This window comes from Gorilla gorilla, chromosome 9 (genome assembly GCF_029281585.2).
Source record: "Gorilla gorilla gorilla isolate KB3781 chromosome 9, NHGRI_mGorGor1-v2.1_pri, whole genome shotgun sequence".
Classification (NCBI taxonomy): domain Eukaryota; kingdom Metazoa; phylum Chordata; class Mammalia; order Primates; family Hominidae; genus Gorilla; species Gorilla gorilla.
The window spans coordinates 52,325,142-52,345,004 of record NC_073233.2 but is presented as its reverse complement, the minus strand read 5'-3'; the positions used below and the strand labels follow the sequence as shown (position 1 = coordinate 52,345,004).

Sequence of the window (19,863 nt, the reverse complement as noted above, 5' to 3'; positions counted from 1 at the left end):
CCCAGGCTTAGGTGATCTTTCCACCTCAGCCTCTCAAGTAGTTGGGACTACAGGTGTGTGTCACCATGCCCAACTAATTTTTATATTTTTTGTAGAGGCGGAGTTTCACTATGTTGCCAAGGCTGGTCTCAAACTCCTAGGCTTAAGTGATCTGCCCATCTTAGCCTCCCAAAGTGCTGGGATTATAGGCATGACCCACTGTGTCCAGCCTGAGTCCATCTGTTTTAAATCAATACTTCATATTTGGCAGGCAGACAACAATGACTTAGCAAATAAATAAATAAATAAAAAGGATTTTGCTATTGGCAGTATTTGCCATGCCATGTATTTCTGCATTAACTTCTAGCTCATGCAATTTGGGTTTTGTCAAAATAAAGGACCCCATCATGAAACTGTGGAGAAACAGCTACCTTCTCTTAAAGGTGATCATACTTAGACACTGTTAACTAGCTAAAAACAAATCACAGCTTTCATATAAATAAATCTCTTGGTTGGGTGTGGTGGCTCATGCCTGTAATCCCAACACTTTGGGAGGCCGATGTGAGAGGATTACGTGAGAGCAGGAGTTCTAGACCAGCCTAGGCAACATAGCGAGATCACGTCTCTACTAAAAATAAAAAAATTAGCCAGGTGTGGTAGCACCTGCCTTTAGTCCAAGGTACTCAGGAGAATGAGGTGGGAGGATTACTTGAGCCCAGGAGGTCAAGGCTGCAGTGAGCTGTGATTACACCACTGCACTCTAGCCTGGGTGACAGAGCAAGACCCTGTCTCAAAAATAAATAAACAGCAACAATAATAATAATAATTTGTCGTTGGACACCTTTCTTCTCTATGTCTCTTCTTCCTCCTTCCAGAACAGTTCAGACATTTTCATTAGACTTGGATTTCAAAGTTCTAAATTCCTTTTGTCATCTAAACCCAGGAGTTTGGTTTGTGTTCCTTAATACTTGGGAAAGAAGAAGCACCAGAGTAGGGGTAAAGATCTAAGCACTACCTGGGTCTTGGTGTCAATAAATAGTAAATACATTCTTCAAAAAGTTTTCACTGAAGTATACAGTACTAGGTCTTGTGCCTGTATACTAGACAAACAGGTATGTAGATGCTAGAAATCATGTAGTGAAATCAGCCATAACCATAGTTGTAAAATAAAACTGCTAACCTAAGATGTGAACAAACTTGTTAGGTTTCAGTGTTTTTAAAGTGTTGGGTTAATGGTAAGTATATAATTCAGGTGAGTTTGAGGCTTTAGTCAGTATTTTGTAGAATCATCAGTTTAGAGTTATTCAAAATATTGATGATTTACTTGAAACAAAAGTACATTGACTTCTCTTAAAGCAGTAACAACATGCGTTTCTTTAAAATCCATGTCAGTGAGTTCTGACTAGAGCTTTACTCCCACAATCCACGATAGCACTGGATTGAACGCCATCTGGTGTGACTGGATCACCACTTCAGAAGTTCTTTAAATCGACATGTTTTAAATGGAAAACAAGGGCTAATACACTGTGGTAAAAACACTTACTACAAATTGCTGATAATGCAGTCAGTCCTTGCTGTTACACTACTATTAATATACCATTTCTAATAATAAATAGCATTTGGCTTTTATTTGGTTTTCATCACTGATCGAAGATAGATGATCCACTGCACCCCAAAATAAATATCAGTGTTCCGCGTTTACTCTCATTTCACATTTAAGGAGGCAATGGCAAAGAGAATAAGCCACTTAGCGAAGAGGAAACAAAGATTTGGATGATGATCTTAAAAGATTAGATAATATGTGTATATGCGCATAAGGCAGAAAAATAGAGATAAGTAATTCCCTAGAAGCAAACAACTTAATACCCCAAAGTAGAAAAGCATAGACACTGAAATAGAAATTCATAAGGGAAGTTGTCCAGATGTGTTTCTGAGAGAATAGAGGTACTTTTCACTGGTATGGCACAGTGATAGAACTTTCTGTGATGTTGGAAATACCGTCTATCTCCACTGTCCAGTTTGGTCACCACTAACCACATGTGACTTTTGACATTTGAAATGTGGCTAGTGCAACTGAGGAGCTGATGTTTTAATTTTGTTTTTGTTTTAATTAATTACATTTAATTAATTTAGTTTTTATTTTTATTTATTTATTTTTTTTGAGACGAAGTCTCACTCTTGTCGCCCAGGCTGGAGTGCAATGATGTGATCTCGGCTCACTGCAGCCTCTGCCTCACGGGTTCAAGTGATTCCCCTCCCTCAGCCTCCCGAGTAGCTGGGATTACAGGCGCCTGCCACCACACCTGGCTAATTTTTTTTTTTTCTTTTTGAGACGGAGAGTTGCTCTCTCGCCAGGCTGAGTGCAGTGGCACAATTTCTGCTCACTGCAACCTCCGCCTCCCGGGTTCAAGCAATTCTCTTGCCTCAGCCTCCCGAGTAGCTGGGATTACAGGTGCCTGCCACCAGGCCTGGCTGATTTTTGTATTTTTAGTAGAGATGGGGTTTCACCATGTTGGCCAGGCTGGTCTCGAACTCCTGACCTCAGGCGATCCGCCCGCATCGGCCTCCCAAAGTGCTGGGATTACAGGCACGAGCCACCGCACCTGGTCTACTTTTTATATTCTTAGTAGAGACGGGCTTTCGCCCTGTTGACCAGGCTAGTCTCGAACTCCTGACCTCAGATGATCCACCTGCCTCGGTTTCCCAAAGTGCTGGGATTACATGTGTGAGCCACTGCGCCTGGCCAATTATTTCCTTTTAAATAGCAACTTGTGGCTAGTGGCTGCCAAATCAGACAGTGCAAATATACAGTAAAGGTGGAGTAGTATCAAAATCAGAATCAATGAGTTTGACCAGATAAATTTTCATGTTCCTGAAATGTCGATCTATCTCCAGATAGATGTTTAGGCCATGTAATGAGTTTGTTTATATTTTTTTGTTTGTTTTGTAACTGATTCCTTTAATTATTCTAGTAAAAAGTCTAGAAAAGTACAGCTTCAAAGCTGCAATAGCACTTAAGGAGCATCAGTCAAGTCCTCTCACCTCAGTTCATCTTCTGATCTCTCAGGCTTTTAAAACTCAGATGTTTGTTTTCACCTTGTCATGTTTCATTGCATCTTTGATCACTTCTGCAGCAGTTCTCCAGAGAAAAGATTATAGGTAGTAACTCATAATATCCCTTTAGTATCAAGAACTGGTATTTACTATATACTCATTGGCTAACATGTTTCATTATCTGGAGCTTTGGGACTCATTGCCTCCAGGGTAACTACCTCAGAGGCGACATGCTAATCCTTATGTGAGTTTCCCTTCCTTCTCTCCAGGGTGACACCATAAAAAAAAAAAAAAAAAAAAGAAAGAAAGAAAGAAAAAGACACTGTTCTTTTACCCCAGCCTTTGTGTCTCAGGAAGCAGATATCCAGAACTGTATGGTGGCTTTCTTCATATTGGTGAGGATAGAAATGACATGTACCTCATTGATTTGCAACTAGTACAAAGTTTAAATTAATTGACAGCAAGCAAAGAATTAGAAAAACTAAAAGAATTAAGTATACTCACATTCTGTATCTGTATACCTACCCCCTTTGTTGTTGAAAACCCTGTGCCTGAATTAGTCTGCAGTTATTACTATGAACTTACCCATTTACAAGTGACACCAATATGAGAACTCTTGAAAACTAGAGATTGCCTTTCTCTGTAGTAAGGAGTGTGCTGTATGTACACAAAAGAAATGTTGTTCTACAGAGAAACTTGATTATGAGAATTATTGTTTTGTTTTCTTCCAAGGTTAAGCAGCATATTGTTTAGTGGGATTTAGTTTATTATTTAGTTTAGATTTAGTGTCCTAATATCTGTTTTCCCTGTCTCCTAGAAGACTGTAACTACAGCTTCTATGATTACCACAAAGACACTACCTCTCGTCTTGAAAGCAGCAACTGCGACCATGCCTGCCTCTGTGGTGGGCCAGAGACCTACCATTGCTATGGTGACCGCCATCAACAGTCAGAAGGCTGTGCTCAGCACTGATGTGCAGAACACACCAGTCAACCTCCAGACGTCTAGTAAGGTCACTGGGCCTGGGGCAGAGGCTGTCCAAATTGTGGCAAAAAACACAGTCACTCTGGTAAGCCAGCAGCTGCTCCTCATGTGTGATCACATGAGAAGGTTAGGATACGCATTTGTATAGTATATCCCTTCTAGGCTCCTGCTGGATTTCTCAGTTTCCATCATTCTTCTGGCATACCAAATTCCCCTTTGGGGCTGACAAGGGAATATGGCATTTCTGCTATCTGCTCAAATCACTACAGAAGCGTCCTGACACCAAGGACTAAATTCAGTGCATTATCTGAGGTCAAAGTATGACTTGATTTTAGGGGGAAGGTCTCCTTCACAGAGGCATACACACTGTTTCATTTATGTCTCCCTCTCCCTTCACTCTCTCTACAGTGTTTTCCTGTGAAACTTGAGTGCTTAAACTCTCTTGTGCTGTATTACTGCCTTGGTGAAAACTCCCTGATAATTCTTTTAGTTTTAATATCTCTTTAAATTGATTGTACCCAGAAAGAACTGGAGTTAGTTGAGGCACTTTAAAAATATTCAAGAAACTCACAAATTAACCGTGTCAGTGCCCAAGTTTTGTTCAGGAAAAAAAAAAAAAATCCCTTTAAGGAGGAAGTACTTGAACAAGAATTTTCATGAGAGTTCTAGGATCAAGCCATTTAGAAAACTGATATTCTCAGAAGCTTGGGAGAAATATATCTAAATTTTGATGTAAAATTCCCTTAAAATGGCACCTAAGAGCTCTCGGTGGCTTTTGAATAATACCAGTGGTGAGTGAAACTAGAGAGCAATAAAGTGAAGGTTCACCGCTTACCCAGGAATCCTTAGAGAAGCAACGAGGTCACTCAACCAGATACTGAGAGTTAGAAAATTTTCTATAGGAATAAAGCCATTCACTGTTAGCTTATATCAGGAAAAAGCCTATTTGGCTAAGCAGCAAGTTTGATTTTGCTTTGGATCCAGTCTTGACTTTTAAAATATGTTAATGCAAAAGTTCTTGAGTGTCAAAGAAAATTGTCTAAGATTTACTGAGCCTGCTATGTTCTCCATTAGGTGTAGGAGGAAACAGAAGTGTGGTTGGTTCATTTTATAGGGTAAAGCACGCAGGTGGGAGAGTTAAAAAGTTTCCTAATGCAGTGTTAATTCAGATGATTAACTTACGATGAAAGCTTGTAGAAAATATTGTCTGATCCAAAGAATAGTGATGCTAAAAATACTAGCTTTGACATTGAAGAGTAATTGTTCTCTCTGGTTTATTTATCTTCCTCATTTTTTAGCAGGTTCAGGCAACACCTCCTCAGCCCATCAAAGTACCACAGTTTATCCCCCCTCCTAGACTCACTCCACGTCCAAACTTTCTTCCACAGGTGAGTAAACCAATGACAAGCTCAATGATAGGTTAGATGGGACAAAAATCCTCATAGGCTCTTTCTAAGTAGCCTGTAATGGGGCTTGTCAGCCTAGCTGTCTATCCCGCTTAGCTAAACATTCTGACTGTTGATTTCTGTACTATGAAGAAGTTTATTTTGTCATCATGGTTTATTAGCAATGACCAAAGGCAGTAGCAGGGGGAAGTAAAGGGAACATTTTCTAAATTTAAAATAATTAAAACCATTATAAACCTTAAACTTACTAGAAGAATTTAGCCAAAGTCTGCCTGGCAGTGGGGAAAGAATGCAATTAACACTTCTTATTTCTTTCCTACATGCCAAAAAGAGCAGGGAAGGAAACAACAGCTAAACCAACTAGTAGAAACTATTCTTCAGTTCTACCCTGGAAAGTGATGGTTTTGAGAATCATGCTTAAAGGGAAAGCCTTGCTTCTAAAGGCTTAGGCTAGGGGTCTGTACAGAGGACTTTCTCCCTAGGCCCGAGCAGCTCTGCATGACCATACTCTCCTGAGAGTGTTCTTCCAGCAATTAAGCTAACTTTCACCATTCCCAGTGCAAAATGTCAAGATTTCCCAATTCTGGACCTTGAGGAGTGTTGACTTCCTTGGTAGGAAGGCTGAGAGTTCCTATCTGAAGCCCTAGTTTTCAGACAAAGGGAGAAGAAGAAGGAGTTTTGTGGTCAGTAGTGTAAATGATTTCCAAATAGCCTCTGGGGAGAAGGATGGGCAGTGCTAATATGAGATAAGATGATTTCATTTGTTTATCAGATAAATCCCTAATAAATACCTCAGAGGGTAGTCTGAGAGCACATGGGAGGGATGCCTGCCTATTTTTTTTTTTTTTTTTTTTTGCAATGGAGTCTTGCTCCCATCGCACAGGCTGGAGTGCAGTGGCACGATCTAGGCTCACTGCAACCTCCACCCACCAGGTTCAAGCAATTCTCCTTCCTCAGCCTTCCAGGTAGTTGGGGATTACATGCATGTGCCACCACGCCCGGCTAATTTTTGTATTTTTAGTAGAGACGGGGTTTTGTCATGTTGGTCAGGAATGTTTCAAACTCCTGACCTCAGGGTGATCCACCTGCCTCGGCCTCCCAAAGTGCTGGGATTACAGGCCTGAGCCACCATGCCCGGCCTACCTGCCTATTTTTAAGAGTATTAGAGAAGGTTCCTTCAAGCTTTCTTTGATGAGTTGACATTCAGTCTGACCTAAAATCCTAGCTGAGTTAGCCTGATAAAATTTTGAAAGAAGAATAAAAATGTCCCAGGCAGAGGACAGAACATGTATGTAGTTCCAGGGTGGAGAAATATGTTAAGTTTAAAGAACCAAAGGAGGTTTGCTGTGGCTGAGCACAGAGGGCCATGTGGCTCATGCAGGCTAGACTTAGTTAGAGTTGAGGTTGGAGAAGTCCACTAGGGCCAGAGCTGGTGGAACCTTGTAGGCTATGCAAGAACCTGGGCCTTATCCTAGGAGCAGCAGGCATTCATTAAAGCATTTTCAAGCAAGCACTTGATGTGGTCAGATTTATGTTTTAGAAAATTCCTTCTTGCCTCTGTGCAGAGAATAAGTTGGGGATGGTCAAGACTGTGGGCAGGAAGAACAGTTAAGACATTGTCAATAATGGTAATAACCAATGTTGAGAGAATCTTGCTACATACTAGGTACTATGCTAGGCACTTTACATGGAGTATCCATTTTAATTGTTACAACAACCCTATGCAAATAGGTATTACTCTTTTTAGGGTAAGGAATCTAAGGTTTAGTCCATGTTTTTCAAACAGTGGATCATGACCCACTTGTTGTGAAAGCAGTCTAGTAGATTGTAACCAGAGTGTTTAAATAAAATGAATAGAATAGAATAGAATATGAACTATTAAGAGTACATAGCACATACTGTGTTCTCTATTTCAGAAAGTTTTTGTTTTAGAGATACATGTCTATAGGCACATGCTGATGACAGAGTAAAATATATTTCTTATTGTTAAGTCAGTAGCACCCACCACAGGGTCGTTTTAAGTTCAGTCAGACATTCATACCGACAAGACTTTCATGGGCCACACTTGGCACCAGTCTACTTGGAATGATACAGGACAGAAACCACAGCTTGTGAGCAAGATAGCATCAGACATTTGTCTTCAATGAGTCCATACAGCAGTCCCTACAGCTGTCCAAGGATAGCTCAGGTGTAAAGAAATAAGCTCCTTATCTAAGACAGTGGGAAAGCCACCTTGGCATAGAAGCCTTATGCCCACAGGAGCCAATGTATCTTATAAAAACTACATAGGCATGGCTTCAAGGTCCCCACAATGGATGTGCCCAAGTTATGAGAGTCACCCCACTTAGGGAAGCCCAAATCATGGGGTCCCCTCAAGCCCATCCAGATTTGATTTAGCAATAAGGGATTTTTTTTTTTTTTTTTAAGACAGGGTCTCACTCTATCACCCAGGCTGGAGTGCAGTGGCGCTATCTCAGCTCACTGCAACCTCCACGTCCCAGGTTCAAGCAATCCTTATGTCTCAGCCTCTCAAGTAGCTGGGATTACAAGTGTGTGCCACCATGCCTGGCTAATGTTTGTATTTTTAGTAGAGACGGGTTTCACTATGTTGGCCAGGCTGGTCTCAAACTCCTGGCCTCAAGTGATCCACCAGCCTCAGCCTCCCGAAGTGTTGGGATTACAGGTGTGAGCCACTGTGCCCGGCCAGGAAAGGGTCATTTTTATCATAAGCAGTGTTGCCTGGTAATATAGTTGACATTCTTATTTCCAGGAGAGCAGAGCTAAAGAGTTAATTGAAGGTCAAGCTTCATGCATAAGGGGAAAGCGTTTTGCCCACAGGGTCACAGTTTTAGAAGTTTGAAAAATACTGGCTTATGGCTGGGTGCAGTGGCTCACATCTGTAATCCCAGCACTCTGGGAGGCCAAGGTGGGTGGATCCCGAGGTCAGAAGATTGATACCATCCTGGCCAACATGATGAAACCCTGTCTCTACTAAAAATACAAAATTAGCTGGGCGTGCTGGCATGTGCCTGTAGCCCCAGCTACTCGGGAGGCTGGGGCAGGAGAATCACTTGAACCTGGGAGGCGGAGGCTGCTGTGAGCCGAGATCGCGCCACTGCACTCCAGCCTGGCAACAGAGCGAGACTCCATCTCAAACAACAACAACAACAACAACAAACAAAAAAACAAAAACTGGCTATTAAAAATCAAGTATGTTACCTCAGGTTACACAGCTAGTGAGTGGTAGAACCAGGATTTGAACCCAAGCAAAGCTGACCTCATGTTTTTAACTGTAACTTTTTTTCACTGTTTTTAGTGAGCCAAACATAAGCTAGGATAGTAGATAGTGGAGTGAGGATAGAAGTAGACAGATTTGAGAAGTATTTAGAGAGTAGAGGGTGGGGTAGGAATCATCAAGAGTGATTCCAAAATTTGTCAAGAAAAGGGCACTTACTGAGGCAATTATCGGAGGAAGAGAAGATTGGAAGAAGAAATTGATGAGTCTTAGACATGTTGATTTTGAACTTTTGAGATATTCAAGTATTGTATAATTCTGAAGTTCAGGAAGTGTCTCAGGTTCTGAGGTAAAAGTGTGAAAGTCTTCAGTACATAGATGGTAATTGAAGCCATGAGATGGGCAAAAGCTCCTAGGAATAATGAGAACATTGGGAAGAAAAGGGGTGCCAGGGAAAAAAATCCTAAGAAATACTCACATTTAGGATGAGGCAGAGGAAGAGTAAGCCCACAAAGGAGACTGAGAGGAGGAGTGGCCAAGAACAGGGAGTTAGAGGGCCAGAAATGGGGGTGCACTGAAGCTGTGGATATGAAGAAATTTCAAATGCGAGTTAAGGCTATTGGCAACATTATGACTATACTGTGCACAAGTTCTGGGTGGGACCAGTCTCTGGATTAGGCCTTTGACCTCAGCTAGAAGAGGTGGCATGGTGTAGAAGAGGGAGCTCAGGGTTTAGAATCAAAAGCTATGTTCTAGGGTGAGGTTTGGACCTCAAGAGCTGATGAGTCTTGTGTAAGATTATATGCCCTGAGGTCTATAGAATTAATATACCAAAATGAACATTAATAAATGTATTAAACACCATTTCACACATAGAGTGTGGAAGATTTGCTTTTATAGGACTTGAGCAGCTTAAGTAATACAATAATTATTCTCTCTTTCCCCTATAGGTTCGACCCAAGCCTGTGGCCCAGAATAACATTCCTATTGCCCCAGCACCACCTCCCATGCTCGCAGCTCCTCAGCTTATCCAGAGGCCCGTCATGCTGACCAAGTTCACCCCCACAACCCTTCCCACATCCCAGAATTCCATCCACCCCGTCCGTGTCGTCAATGGGCAGACTGCAACCATAGCCAAAACGTTCCCCATGGCCCAGCTCACCAGCATTGTGATAGCTACTCCAGGGACCAGACTCGCTGGACCTCAAACTGTACAGCTTAGCAAGCCAAGTCTTGAAAAACAGGTACAGGCAGAGTATGTACCTGCTCTGGGCAGTAGCCTTGTCGTTGAGGCATATGGCTGCTGGGCTTTCTCTAAATACATTTTCTCAAGGGCTCTTCATCTCACCACCATTGTCAGTAAGTCGCTTATGTGCGATAATTCATCCACGTGCAGAAGGGTCATTCTAACTGAAGAAAGTTGGTTTGCTTTTCCCACCATCCCCTTGTAGATGGGCTGGGATTCCTGTGTGAGTGAGCTCCCCCTGGTGGTTCTGATGTGGAAATTCACAGACAGGCTCTGCTGCCCTCCGTCAGTAAGCACAGATGAGGTAGTAAACAGAAAACGCCATGTTAGTTTCGGCCCAATAAGAATCCAGATGAAGATAGGACTGTGAAAGTCAGGAAGAATAAACAAAACAGGGAAAGGGATTTCATTTCAAAGACTTTTCTTTGATTGTTACAGATAATGGGGAGCCAAACAAAAAAAATTAAAATTTCCAAAAAGCATTCTTTAACTTTAGAGGATGCAGATATTTTAGCTCAAATATTGAAACATTTCATTTATATTTCCTGAAGTCAGATTTTATCTTAAAAAACGAGGCTAGAGACATACAAGTAACCTGCAAAAATACTTGAAGGTTCTGTAGCAGAAAGACCTCTGAAAACAACAAGAAGGATTTATAGGCAGTCACCGTATCCTATTTGAAAAACGACTAGTGATGAGAAAGAATTTGGCAAAGAAAAGCATTCTCTCTCAAGAAAGTTGCTTTAAAAAGTCATCGACCTATTTCTAATTGTTCAGTTTTGACTTCTCATTTATCTGAAAATAGTCTGTGGTGATCCTGAATCTTCTGCTTCTGGATGGACCATGATTCAGAGAGGCTGTTCAGATGCTGCCTGCTGCCTTAGTCTTCTTGAGCAGAGGAACCTATGCATAGGGTACTAGGCCTTAAACCCAGGCAGCTCACAAATGAGGCAGACCTTGCACTCAAGAAGCTAGTTATCAAAATCTGTGCTTAGGAAACACAAGAACACATCTCAATTCCTGGGGAACCTATTCAAACCCCAGGAAGTGCTTTGAGAAACATTCAGAAATAAATTATTATTATTAGTATTTTGAGATGGAGTTTCACTCTTGTTGCCCAGGCTGGAGTGCAATGGCACGATCTCGGCTCACTGCAACCTCCGCCTCCCAGGTTCAAGTGATTCTCCTTGCCTCAGCCTCCTGAGTAGCTGGGATTACAGGCGTGAGCCACCATGCCTGGCTAATTTTGTATTTTTAGTAGAGACGGGGTTTCTCCATGTTGGTCAGCTGATCTCAAACTCCCAACCTCAAGTGACCTGCCTGCCTCAGCCTCCCAAAGTGGTGGAATTACAGGCATGAGCCACCACGCCCAGCCCAGAAATAAATTATTTACACATATTTTAACACAGAAAATTTCAAACTTATTGACAGCAGAACTTTGGTATTAAACTACTGGGAGTCAGATGCTCAAGCTTAGGAGTTTGGGTGGGGACCTGTTGTTTTGCACTGGCTCTCAAAGAACCTCTGAGGAGCCTCAGTGTTCCACGGAACCTGGTTTCACAACACTATTTTAGGTTATTAAATATTATTTCTCTTTACCTCTTTTTTTGATAAAGATATTTTTAGGAGACAAATTGTTTTGGTTTCATTTTATTTTTACATTTCTTTTCTGATTACAAAGATAGTACAAGTTCATTTTTAAAACAGATTCAAACATTACAAAAATATAAATTGTAGAAAGTGCTTTTCCCCGTAATCTAAAGAGAGAGTAAACTTTTATCATACTTTTACCCCCAGGAGTTAATTACTATTAACAGTTTAGATTATATTCTTACAGATTTTTTTTTCTTTTTTCTTTTTTTTTTTTGACACAGAGTTTTACTCTTGTCACCCAGGCTGGAGTGCAATGGTAGGATCTCAGCTCACTGCAACCTCCACCTCCCGGATTCAAACAATTCTCCTGCCTCAGCCTCCCAAGTAGCTGAGATTACAGGTGCCCGCCATCTCACCCAGCTAATTTTTGTATTTTTAGTAGAGACGGAGTTTCACCATGTTGGCCACGCTGGTCTCAGACTCCTGACCTCAGGCGACCCACCTGCCTTGGCCTCCCAAAGTGGTGGGATTACAGGTGTGAGCCACCACACCCGGCCCCCAGATATTTTCTATGTACATGTAAAACATTTTTAAAGCAAAAACCAAAATCAAACTATGTATTTTGTAATTTGGTTTTTTCCGTACTTTAATAGATCTTAAGCATCTTTTCCTGTCGTGGACTTTACGTTGATAGAGCTTTTTATTTTAATTATAATATTATAAAAAGATATCCTTGAAATTTTAAGAACTAAAATAATTTCTTTTGTAGCAGTAAATTTCATGTTCTCTCTTCTCTTTTTTGAGACAGAGTCTCGCTCTGTTGCCCAGGCTGGAGTGCAGTGGCGCGATCCCGGCTCACTGCAAGCTCCGCCTCCCGGGTTCATGCCATTCTCCTGCCTCAACCTCCCAAGTAGCTGGGACTACATGTGCCTGCCACCATGCCCGGCTAATTTTTTGTATTTTTAGTAGAGATGGGGTTTCACCATGTTAGCCAGGATGGTCTCGATCTCCTGACCTCGTGATCCTCCTGCCTCGGCCTCCCAAAGTGCTGGGATTACAGGGATGAGCCACCACGCCCGGCCAATGTTCTCTCTTCTTTTTGGTCTAATAAAGGAATTCAGTCATTGTTATTTTAGTTTGCTGGGCAGCCTGGCATAATAGTGTTAGAGGTTACCAAGCCCGATCAGCAGAGACTCTCTTTAGACTAGATTGCATTCTCAGGATTCTCTTACTTCACATCTTTCAACTATCCTTGTTTTCTATTTATATTTCATTTCCAGTATCACATTTATAACCAGTAAGAGATCTCATAGATCATAGAGCTAAAGGTAAAACAATGTAATGTATGTAGCCATGGAAGAACCTGTTCACACCTGTTCACAGAGTTACCAAACCCATATCCAACGTTCTCTCTATGACCGGGCTAAATAGGTTCCCTTTTGCTTTCTGCTATTCCCTTTAGATTATAACATCATTCATTTAATAAAAATGTGTTAAGTACCAGTTGCTATGCTGCATGTGATGTCTATATATAAGGTGGATAAACTAAAGCCCGTACCCTCACGGAACTCAGTTTCTAGTGTGTTTGGAGCAGGCACTGAGGCTGTGTCTCCAGGGAAGGAAGCATGGCCTCCCACATTGGCATAGGAATGGGAGAAGGCAATGCCAGTTATAACAGCAGTGGTCTCACGTGTCCTTCCCCTGTCAGACATAACCAACTTCCTTATCTACCCCAGATAAGAGATTTTATCCCTTATTAGAAACCACATTACACTGTGGCTCTGAGAAAACAAGTGATAGGGTTAAAAATCTTTGAAGCTGAAGACTCGTTTTAGACAGAAAAGTAGATGAAGCCAGAAGACTTACGATATAGCCTTCACATCACCTCCCCTGTCCTTGTCCTCTCCAGCGCTCTAAAATGGGGCTAACACCTGTTGGTGATGAAATGAAGTCAGGTATTTAATGTTTATTAGGCTATGCCTGATGGAGTTCTCAGGAATTATGTTTCTTCTCCACCCCACTGCCACCCTGCAACAAAGACTTCTATGTATGTCGTCAATTCAGAGCTACTGAAAAAAATCCCAAGGTTCTGTGGGGAAAAAAATTGCCACGTTACCATAAATATTTTTCATAGGAATCTGCACAGTATCTTCTAAAGAGGAGTACTTACAAGATAATAATATTATCCAATGTATTATCTTCAAATTTCTGTTTTCCCTGTTAGTCAGCCAGAGCTGATGCCTCCCCTTACCCCATTTTAATACTGGTGCTATAGTAGAGAAAATAGTTCCAAGTGACCAAACCATGGATTTTGCTTTGCCTTCAATCCCAATCTATTTAACCTTGACTAACGAAATTATTTGGACATTTATTTGCACCTGCCTACCTTTGATTTTTCATGCAGACAAGTATATAAAGTATACTTGATTAACTTCATTCTAGGTTTGTGCAGAGTTTTTGGATTCTTTTATTATACCAAAAAGAACAGTAGTTGCAAATTCTAACAACCGTGGGTTCGAAGAGGAGATGTAAGTGAGTGAAACAGGCTAGGAGTAAACAACCGGACTTTTTATTTATTTTTCCACTTTCAGTGGGAACGTGAGTATAAGAGATATCCTGCTTTTATTCTTAATTCCCCTTTAAAATAATAAGTAAGACAAGCATGATAATAATTGATAATAGAAAATGGAAGAAACTGTGGCAAACTGCACAGTAATATGCTTCATCTCAAGGAAGCAGCTGCTTCTTGGCAATAACAAACTTTTATCACATGGAGACTTCTTCAAGAAAAGCCTGAAATCCAGATGTTTTTAAAAGTTGCCAAGTTGTTAAAATACTGGTAACTGTTTAAACACCATATAGGCAGAAAATAACATCTGCAAGACAATTTCGAGTCTGCATAATGGTTTATAATCTCAGATAGAGACCAAACTTTAGATTCATCGAAGGGATATCCATGAATTCTTTTTTGTTTTCTAAATCCAGTGTTTTTTTAATTGAATTTTAATTTTTATGTGAGGTAAAATCACATAAAATTAATCATTTTAAAATAACAGTTCAGTGGCATTTAGTATATTCACAGTATTGTGCAACCATCACTTCTATTAAGTTACACAACATTTTCATTACCCCAAAATAAAACCCAGTATCCATTAAGCAATTATTTAACTTTTGCCCTCTGCCGCTGGCAATCACCAGTCTGCTTTCTGTCTCCATAGATTTGCCTGTTCTGGATATTTCATATACATAGAATCATACAATATATGATCTCTTATGGCTGCTTTCACTTAGCATGTTTTTGAGAGTCATCAATATGGTAATACATATCAGTGCCCCCTTGTATTTTAAATGGCTTAATAGTATTCCATGACATGTATATACCACAATGTGTTTATTCATTCATCTCTTGGTAGACCTAGGAAATCATAAGACATTGGTTGGTTCCACTTTTTGGCTATTGTGCATAGTTCTGCTGTGAACATTCATGTGCAAGCATTTGTATGACTACTTGTTTTCAGTTCTTTGGGGTATATACCTAGGAGTAGAAATTGCTGGGTCATACAGTAATTCTGCTCAACTATTTGAAGAACTGCCAAACTGTTTTCCACAGCAGCTGAATCATTTTCCATTCCCAACGGCAGTACATGAGCATTCCATTGTCTCCGCATCCTTACCACACCTATTACTTTCCTTTTTGTTTTATTTATAGCCATTTCAGTGGGTGCAAAGTAGTGTTGATGTGCATTTCCCTAATGACTAATGATGCTGAGCATCTTTTCATGTGCTTGTTGGCCATTTGTACATCCATGGAAAAAGGTCTATTCAAATCCTTTGCCAATTTTTAAATTGGGTTATTTTTCTGTTGTTGAGTTGTAAGAGTTCTTTATATAATCTGGATACTAGACCCTTAGCAGTTACATGATTTGCAAATATTTTCTCCTGTTCCGTAGTTTGCCTTTTTGCTTTCTTAATACAGTCCTTTGATACACAGCTGATTTTTGTCTTGATCTTGTACCCTACAACTTTGCTGAATTTGTTTATTAGCTCTAGTATTTGTTTTATGGATTCTTTGAGTTTTTTTCTGTGTAGGATCACGTCATCTGCAAATAGAGATTTACATCTTCCTTTCCAATTTGGGTGCCTTTTCTTTTTCTTGCCTGATTGCTCTGGCCTAAACTTCGAGTACAATATCAAATAGCAATGGTGAAAGCAAACATTCTTGTCTTGTTGTTGATCTCAAGTGGAAAGCTTTCACCACTGAGTATGATGTTAGCTGTGTTTTCATAAATGTTTTTTATAAAGTCAAGGAAATTCCCTTTTATTCCAAGCTTTCTGAGTGTTTTTATGAATAGATAACTGGAATTTTTAAAATAAAAACTGTATGTGTATAAGGTATACAATATGATGGTTGGATATACATATACATAGTGAAATGATTACTATAATCAAGCTAATTAATATATCTATCTCCTCACATAGTTAACCTTTTTTTTGTGTGTAGTGGGGTGCTAGATTTTGACAAATGCTTTTTCTACACCAGTTGAGATACCATGTTTTTTTTTCCCCCTTGGTTCTTTTAATGTGGTATATTATATTGATTTTCTTACATTGAACCACCCTTCCACTCTTGGGATAAATCTGGCTTTGTCATAGTGTATCATCCTTTTAATATGCTCTTGGATTCAGTTTGCTGGTATTTTGTTGAGGAATTTTTGTTGTTGTTGAGGGTTTTTGCATCTATATTCATAAGGGATATTGGTCTGTAATTTTCTATTCTTTTGGTTTTTGTTTTTTTGGAGGCAGGGTCTTGCTGTGTTACCCAGACTGGAGTGTAGTGGTACAATTGCAGCTCACTGCAGCCTCAACCTCCCAGGCTCAGGTGATCCTCCCATTTCAGCCTCCCAAGTAACTAGGACTATAGGCATGCACCACCATCCCTGGCTAATTTTGTTAAATTTTATGTAGAGATGGGGTCTCACTTTCTTGCCCAGGCTGGTCTCGAACTCGTGGACTCAAGTGATCCCCCGACCTTGGCTTCCCAAAGTGTTGGGATTATAGGCATGAGCACCAAGCCTGGTCAATAATTCAATTTTTTTCGTTATTTTTTGGAGACAGGGCAGAATCTTGCTCTGTCACCCAGGCTGGAGTACAGTGGCATGATTTCGGCTCAAGTGATCCTCCCGCCTCAGCTTCCCAAGTAGCTGGGACTACAGTTGCGCACCACCATGCCTGGCTAATATATATGTGTGTGTGTATATATATATATATATTTTTTTTTTTTTTTTTTTTTTGAGACCAGGTTTTGTCATGTTGCTCAGGCTGGTCTTGAACCCCTGAGCTCAAGCTATCTGCCTGCCTTGGCCTCTCAAAGTGAGCCACCACACCCAGCCCATTTTCTATTCTTTGGTGTCTTTGGCTTTGGTATCAGAGTAGTGCTGGCCTCATAGAATGATTTAAGAGTGTATTTTCTGGAATTTGAGACAGATTGGTGCTAATTCTTTAAATGTTTGGTAGAATTCACTAATAAAACCATCTGATCCTGTACTTTTTCTTTTCGGGGAGAATTTTGATTACTGTTTCAATCACTAGTTCTTACAGGTCTGTTGAGATTTTCTTTATCTTGAGTCAATTTTGGTAATGTGTGTGTTTTTAGGAGTTTTCCATTGCATCTATGTTGTCTAGTTTGTTGGTGTACAGTTTTTCAGTATACTCTCCTATAATCCTTTTGAATTCTGTGAGATGTAATGTCCTCAGTTTCATTTTTGGTTTTAGTTATTTGTATGTTCTTATTTTCTTAGTCTAAACCAGAGGTTTGTCAATTTTGTTATTCTTTTCGAAGATTCACCTTTTGGTTTTGTTGAGTCTGTTGTTCTTCTCTATTTCATTTATCTTCATCCTAGTCTTTATTTTCTTTTTTCTTTTCTTTTTTTGCTTTGAATTTAGTTCTTTTTCTGTTTCTTAAGGTGTAAAGTTAGGTTATTGATTTGAGCTCTTTCTTCTTTTTTAATATAGACTGTTAGCAGCTATAAGTTTCCCTCAGTACTGCTTTCACAGCATCGCATAAGTTTTGGTATGTTGTGGCCTTGCTTTCATTTCTCTCAAAGTATTTTCTAATTTCCCTAGTGATTTCTTCTTTTACCCATTGCTTGTTTAAGAATGTGTTGTTTAATTTCCATACACTTGTGAGTTTTCTAGTTTTTCTGCTGTCATTAATTTCTAGTTTTTTTCCATTGTGGTTGGTGAAGAGATTTTATGTGATTCTAGTCTTTCTAAATTTATTAATATTTGTTTTGTGGCCTAACATATAATCTGTCCTGGAGAATGTTTCATGTACACTTCATAAAAATATGCATGCTGCTCTTGTGGAGTGCAGTATTCTTTGTATGCCTGACAGGTCTAATTGGTGTATAGTGTTGTTCAAGTTCCCTATGTCCTTTTTAATCTCTGCACAAGTTTTATCCATTACTTAAAGAGGGATATTGAAGTCTCCATTTATTATTGTAGAACTGTTTATTTCTGTCCTCAATCCTTTCAATAGTTTCTTCATATATTTTGGGGCTCTGTTGTCTGGTACATATATGATTATAACTGTTATATCATCTTTTTGAATTGACCCTTTTGTCAGTATATTATATAATGAGGTTCTTTGTCTCTTGTAACAGTTGTTGACTTTAAGTCACTTTTGTCTAATAGTACTATAGCCATTCATTATAAACATCCTTTCACTTTCAACCTTTTTGTGTCTTTTTCTCTAAAATGAGTCTCTCTTACAGCATATCATTAGATCATGTGTTTTGTTCATTCTGCCAGTCTGTCTTTTAATTGGTGAGTTTAATCCAGTTACATTTAAGTGATTACTGGTAAGGAAGGACTTATGCCATTTTGCTGTTTGTTTTCTGTATATCTTACGTTTTTTGTTCTTCATTTCCTCTAATACTGCCTTTTTTGTTTGATTTTTTTTTCTTAGTGTGTCATTTTCATGCTTTCCTCATTTCTGTTTCTGTATATAATTATTTTCTTAGTGATTACCATGGGGATTACAGTAAACATTCATACATTTTTAACAATCTAGTTTGAATTAACCCCAGCTTAGATTTTTAAAACCCTGCTTGTATGGTTTCAGTTGAAGCCCCAATCTCAGCGTCATGCAATATATCCATGTAACAAACCTGCACTGTACCCTCAAATCTAAAATAAAAATAAATAAATAAATAAAAAATAAAAGCTTTGCCAGTGACAATGAAGGAAAAAGAAGCTCTGCTCCTATACAGCTCTGCCCCTCCTTTATGTTGTTACTGTCACAAATTATATCTTATACATTGTGTGCCCACTAATATAGATATATAATTACTTTGTGCATTTGTCTTTTAAGTCATGTAGGAAACAAAAAGAGAAGTTAAAAATAAAAAAATAATAACACTAGCTTTTATATTTAGTCATCTAGTTAGCTTTATTGGAGTTCTTGTTTCTTTATAGGGCTTTGAGTTACTGTCTAGTGTCCTTTCATTTCAGCCTGAAGGGACTCCCTTTAACATATCTTTTAGAACTGGTATACTAGCAGTGAATGTCCTCTGGTTTTGTTTATCTGGGAATGTCTTAATTTCTCCATTTTTGAAGAATAGTTTTGCAGGATATAGAATTCTTGGTTGATAGGGGTTTTTTTGCTCAGCACTTTAAATATATTAACCCATTTCCTTCTGGTCTGCAACTTAGTTCTGGCTGATAGTCCTTCACAAGTTTACAGTCAAACTAGTTGGCTAGAGCTGCAGTAATTTTAAGGCTGTGCTACAGCTTAATAATCCACATCTGAGCTCATCACATGGTTGTTGGCAGACCTCACTTCTTCACTGGCTGTTGGCTGGAGGTTCCGTTCCTCACACCTGGGCCTCTCCATAGTGCTGCTCACAACGTGGCAGCTGGCTTCCCCCGGAGCAAGAGATCCACGAAGGAAAGACACCCTCCACCACCACCAATGTTTTGATTGTTTTATTTGTATTTTTGTTTTTGGATCCTTTTGGTATTATTTATATAACACTGAGATAATTGTACTTTTTCTTGCATGAGAGAGAGAAATTTGAACCATGGGTAATTTTTTAGTGGAAAGGAATTGATTTGCCCTTCCTTAAAAGCACTGCTGCTAATTGCTTTACTCAGCCTTAGAAATGGAAGTAAGAGACTCCAAGAGACTTCACACAGCCTTGGAATGGAACAGCACACCCTTATAGTTGACCTTCTTTTCTCCCTCCTCCATCATACTTCTCTCCTTCCTATTCAAAGAGACATGAAAATAAGATTTCTGGGCATCCAGGACTTTAAAATGTCACTGTAAACTACTTCCCCACTGGTGTTTTGTTTTATGGAGGAAA

At 39.6% G+C, this 19,863-nt stretch overlaps 1 protein-coding gene across 35 annotated transcripts in view; it reads left to right on the top strand.

Annotated features, from left to right (window-relative positions):
* Window positions 1-19,863, top strand: part of PHF21A (PHD finger protein 21A) — a 188,472-nt gene that overhangs the window by 145,811 nt on the left and 22,798 nt on the right. For 17 of the 35 annotated variants that reach the window (XR_010135467.1, XM_004051004.5, XM_019037307.4 and 14 more), the window contains 3 exons: window positions 3,851-4,102; window positions 5,316-5,405; window positions 9,609-9,902. Coding sequence is in view for 34 of the 35 variants with exons in the window: in XM_004051004.5 (XP_004051052.1) it covers window positions 3,851-4,102; window positions 5,316-5,405; window positions 9,609-9,902 (636 nt within the window). In the remaining variant the exon portion in view is untranslated. The remainder of the gene's footprint in view (window positions 1-3,850; window positions 4,103-5,315; window positions 5,406-9,608; window positions 9,903-19,863) is intronic. The other 18 variants (XM_055354767.2, XM_031015997.3, XM_055354768.2 and 15 more) reach the window with 3 other exon arrangements.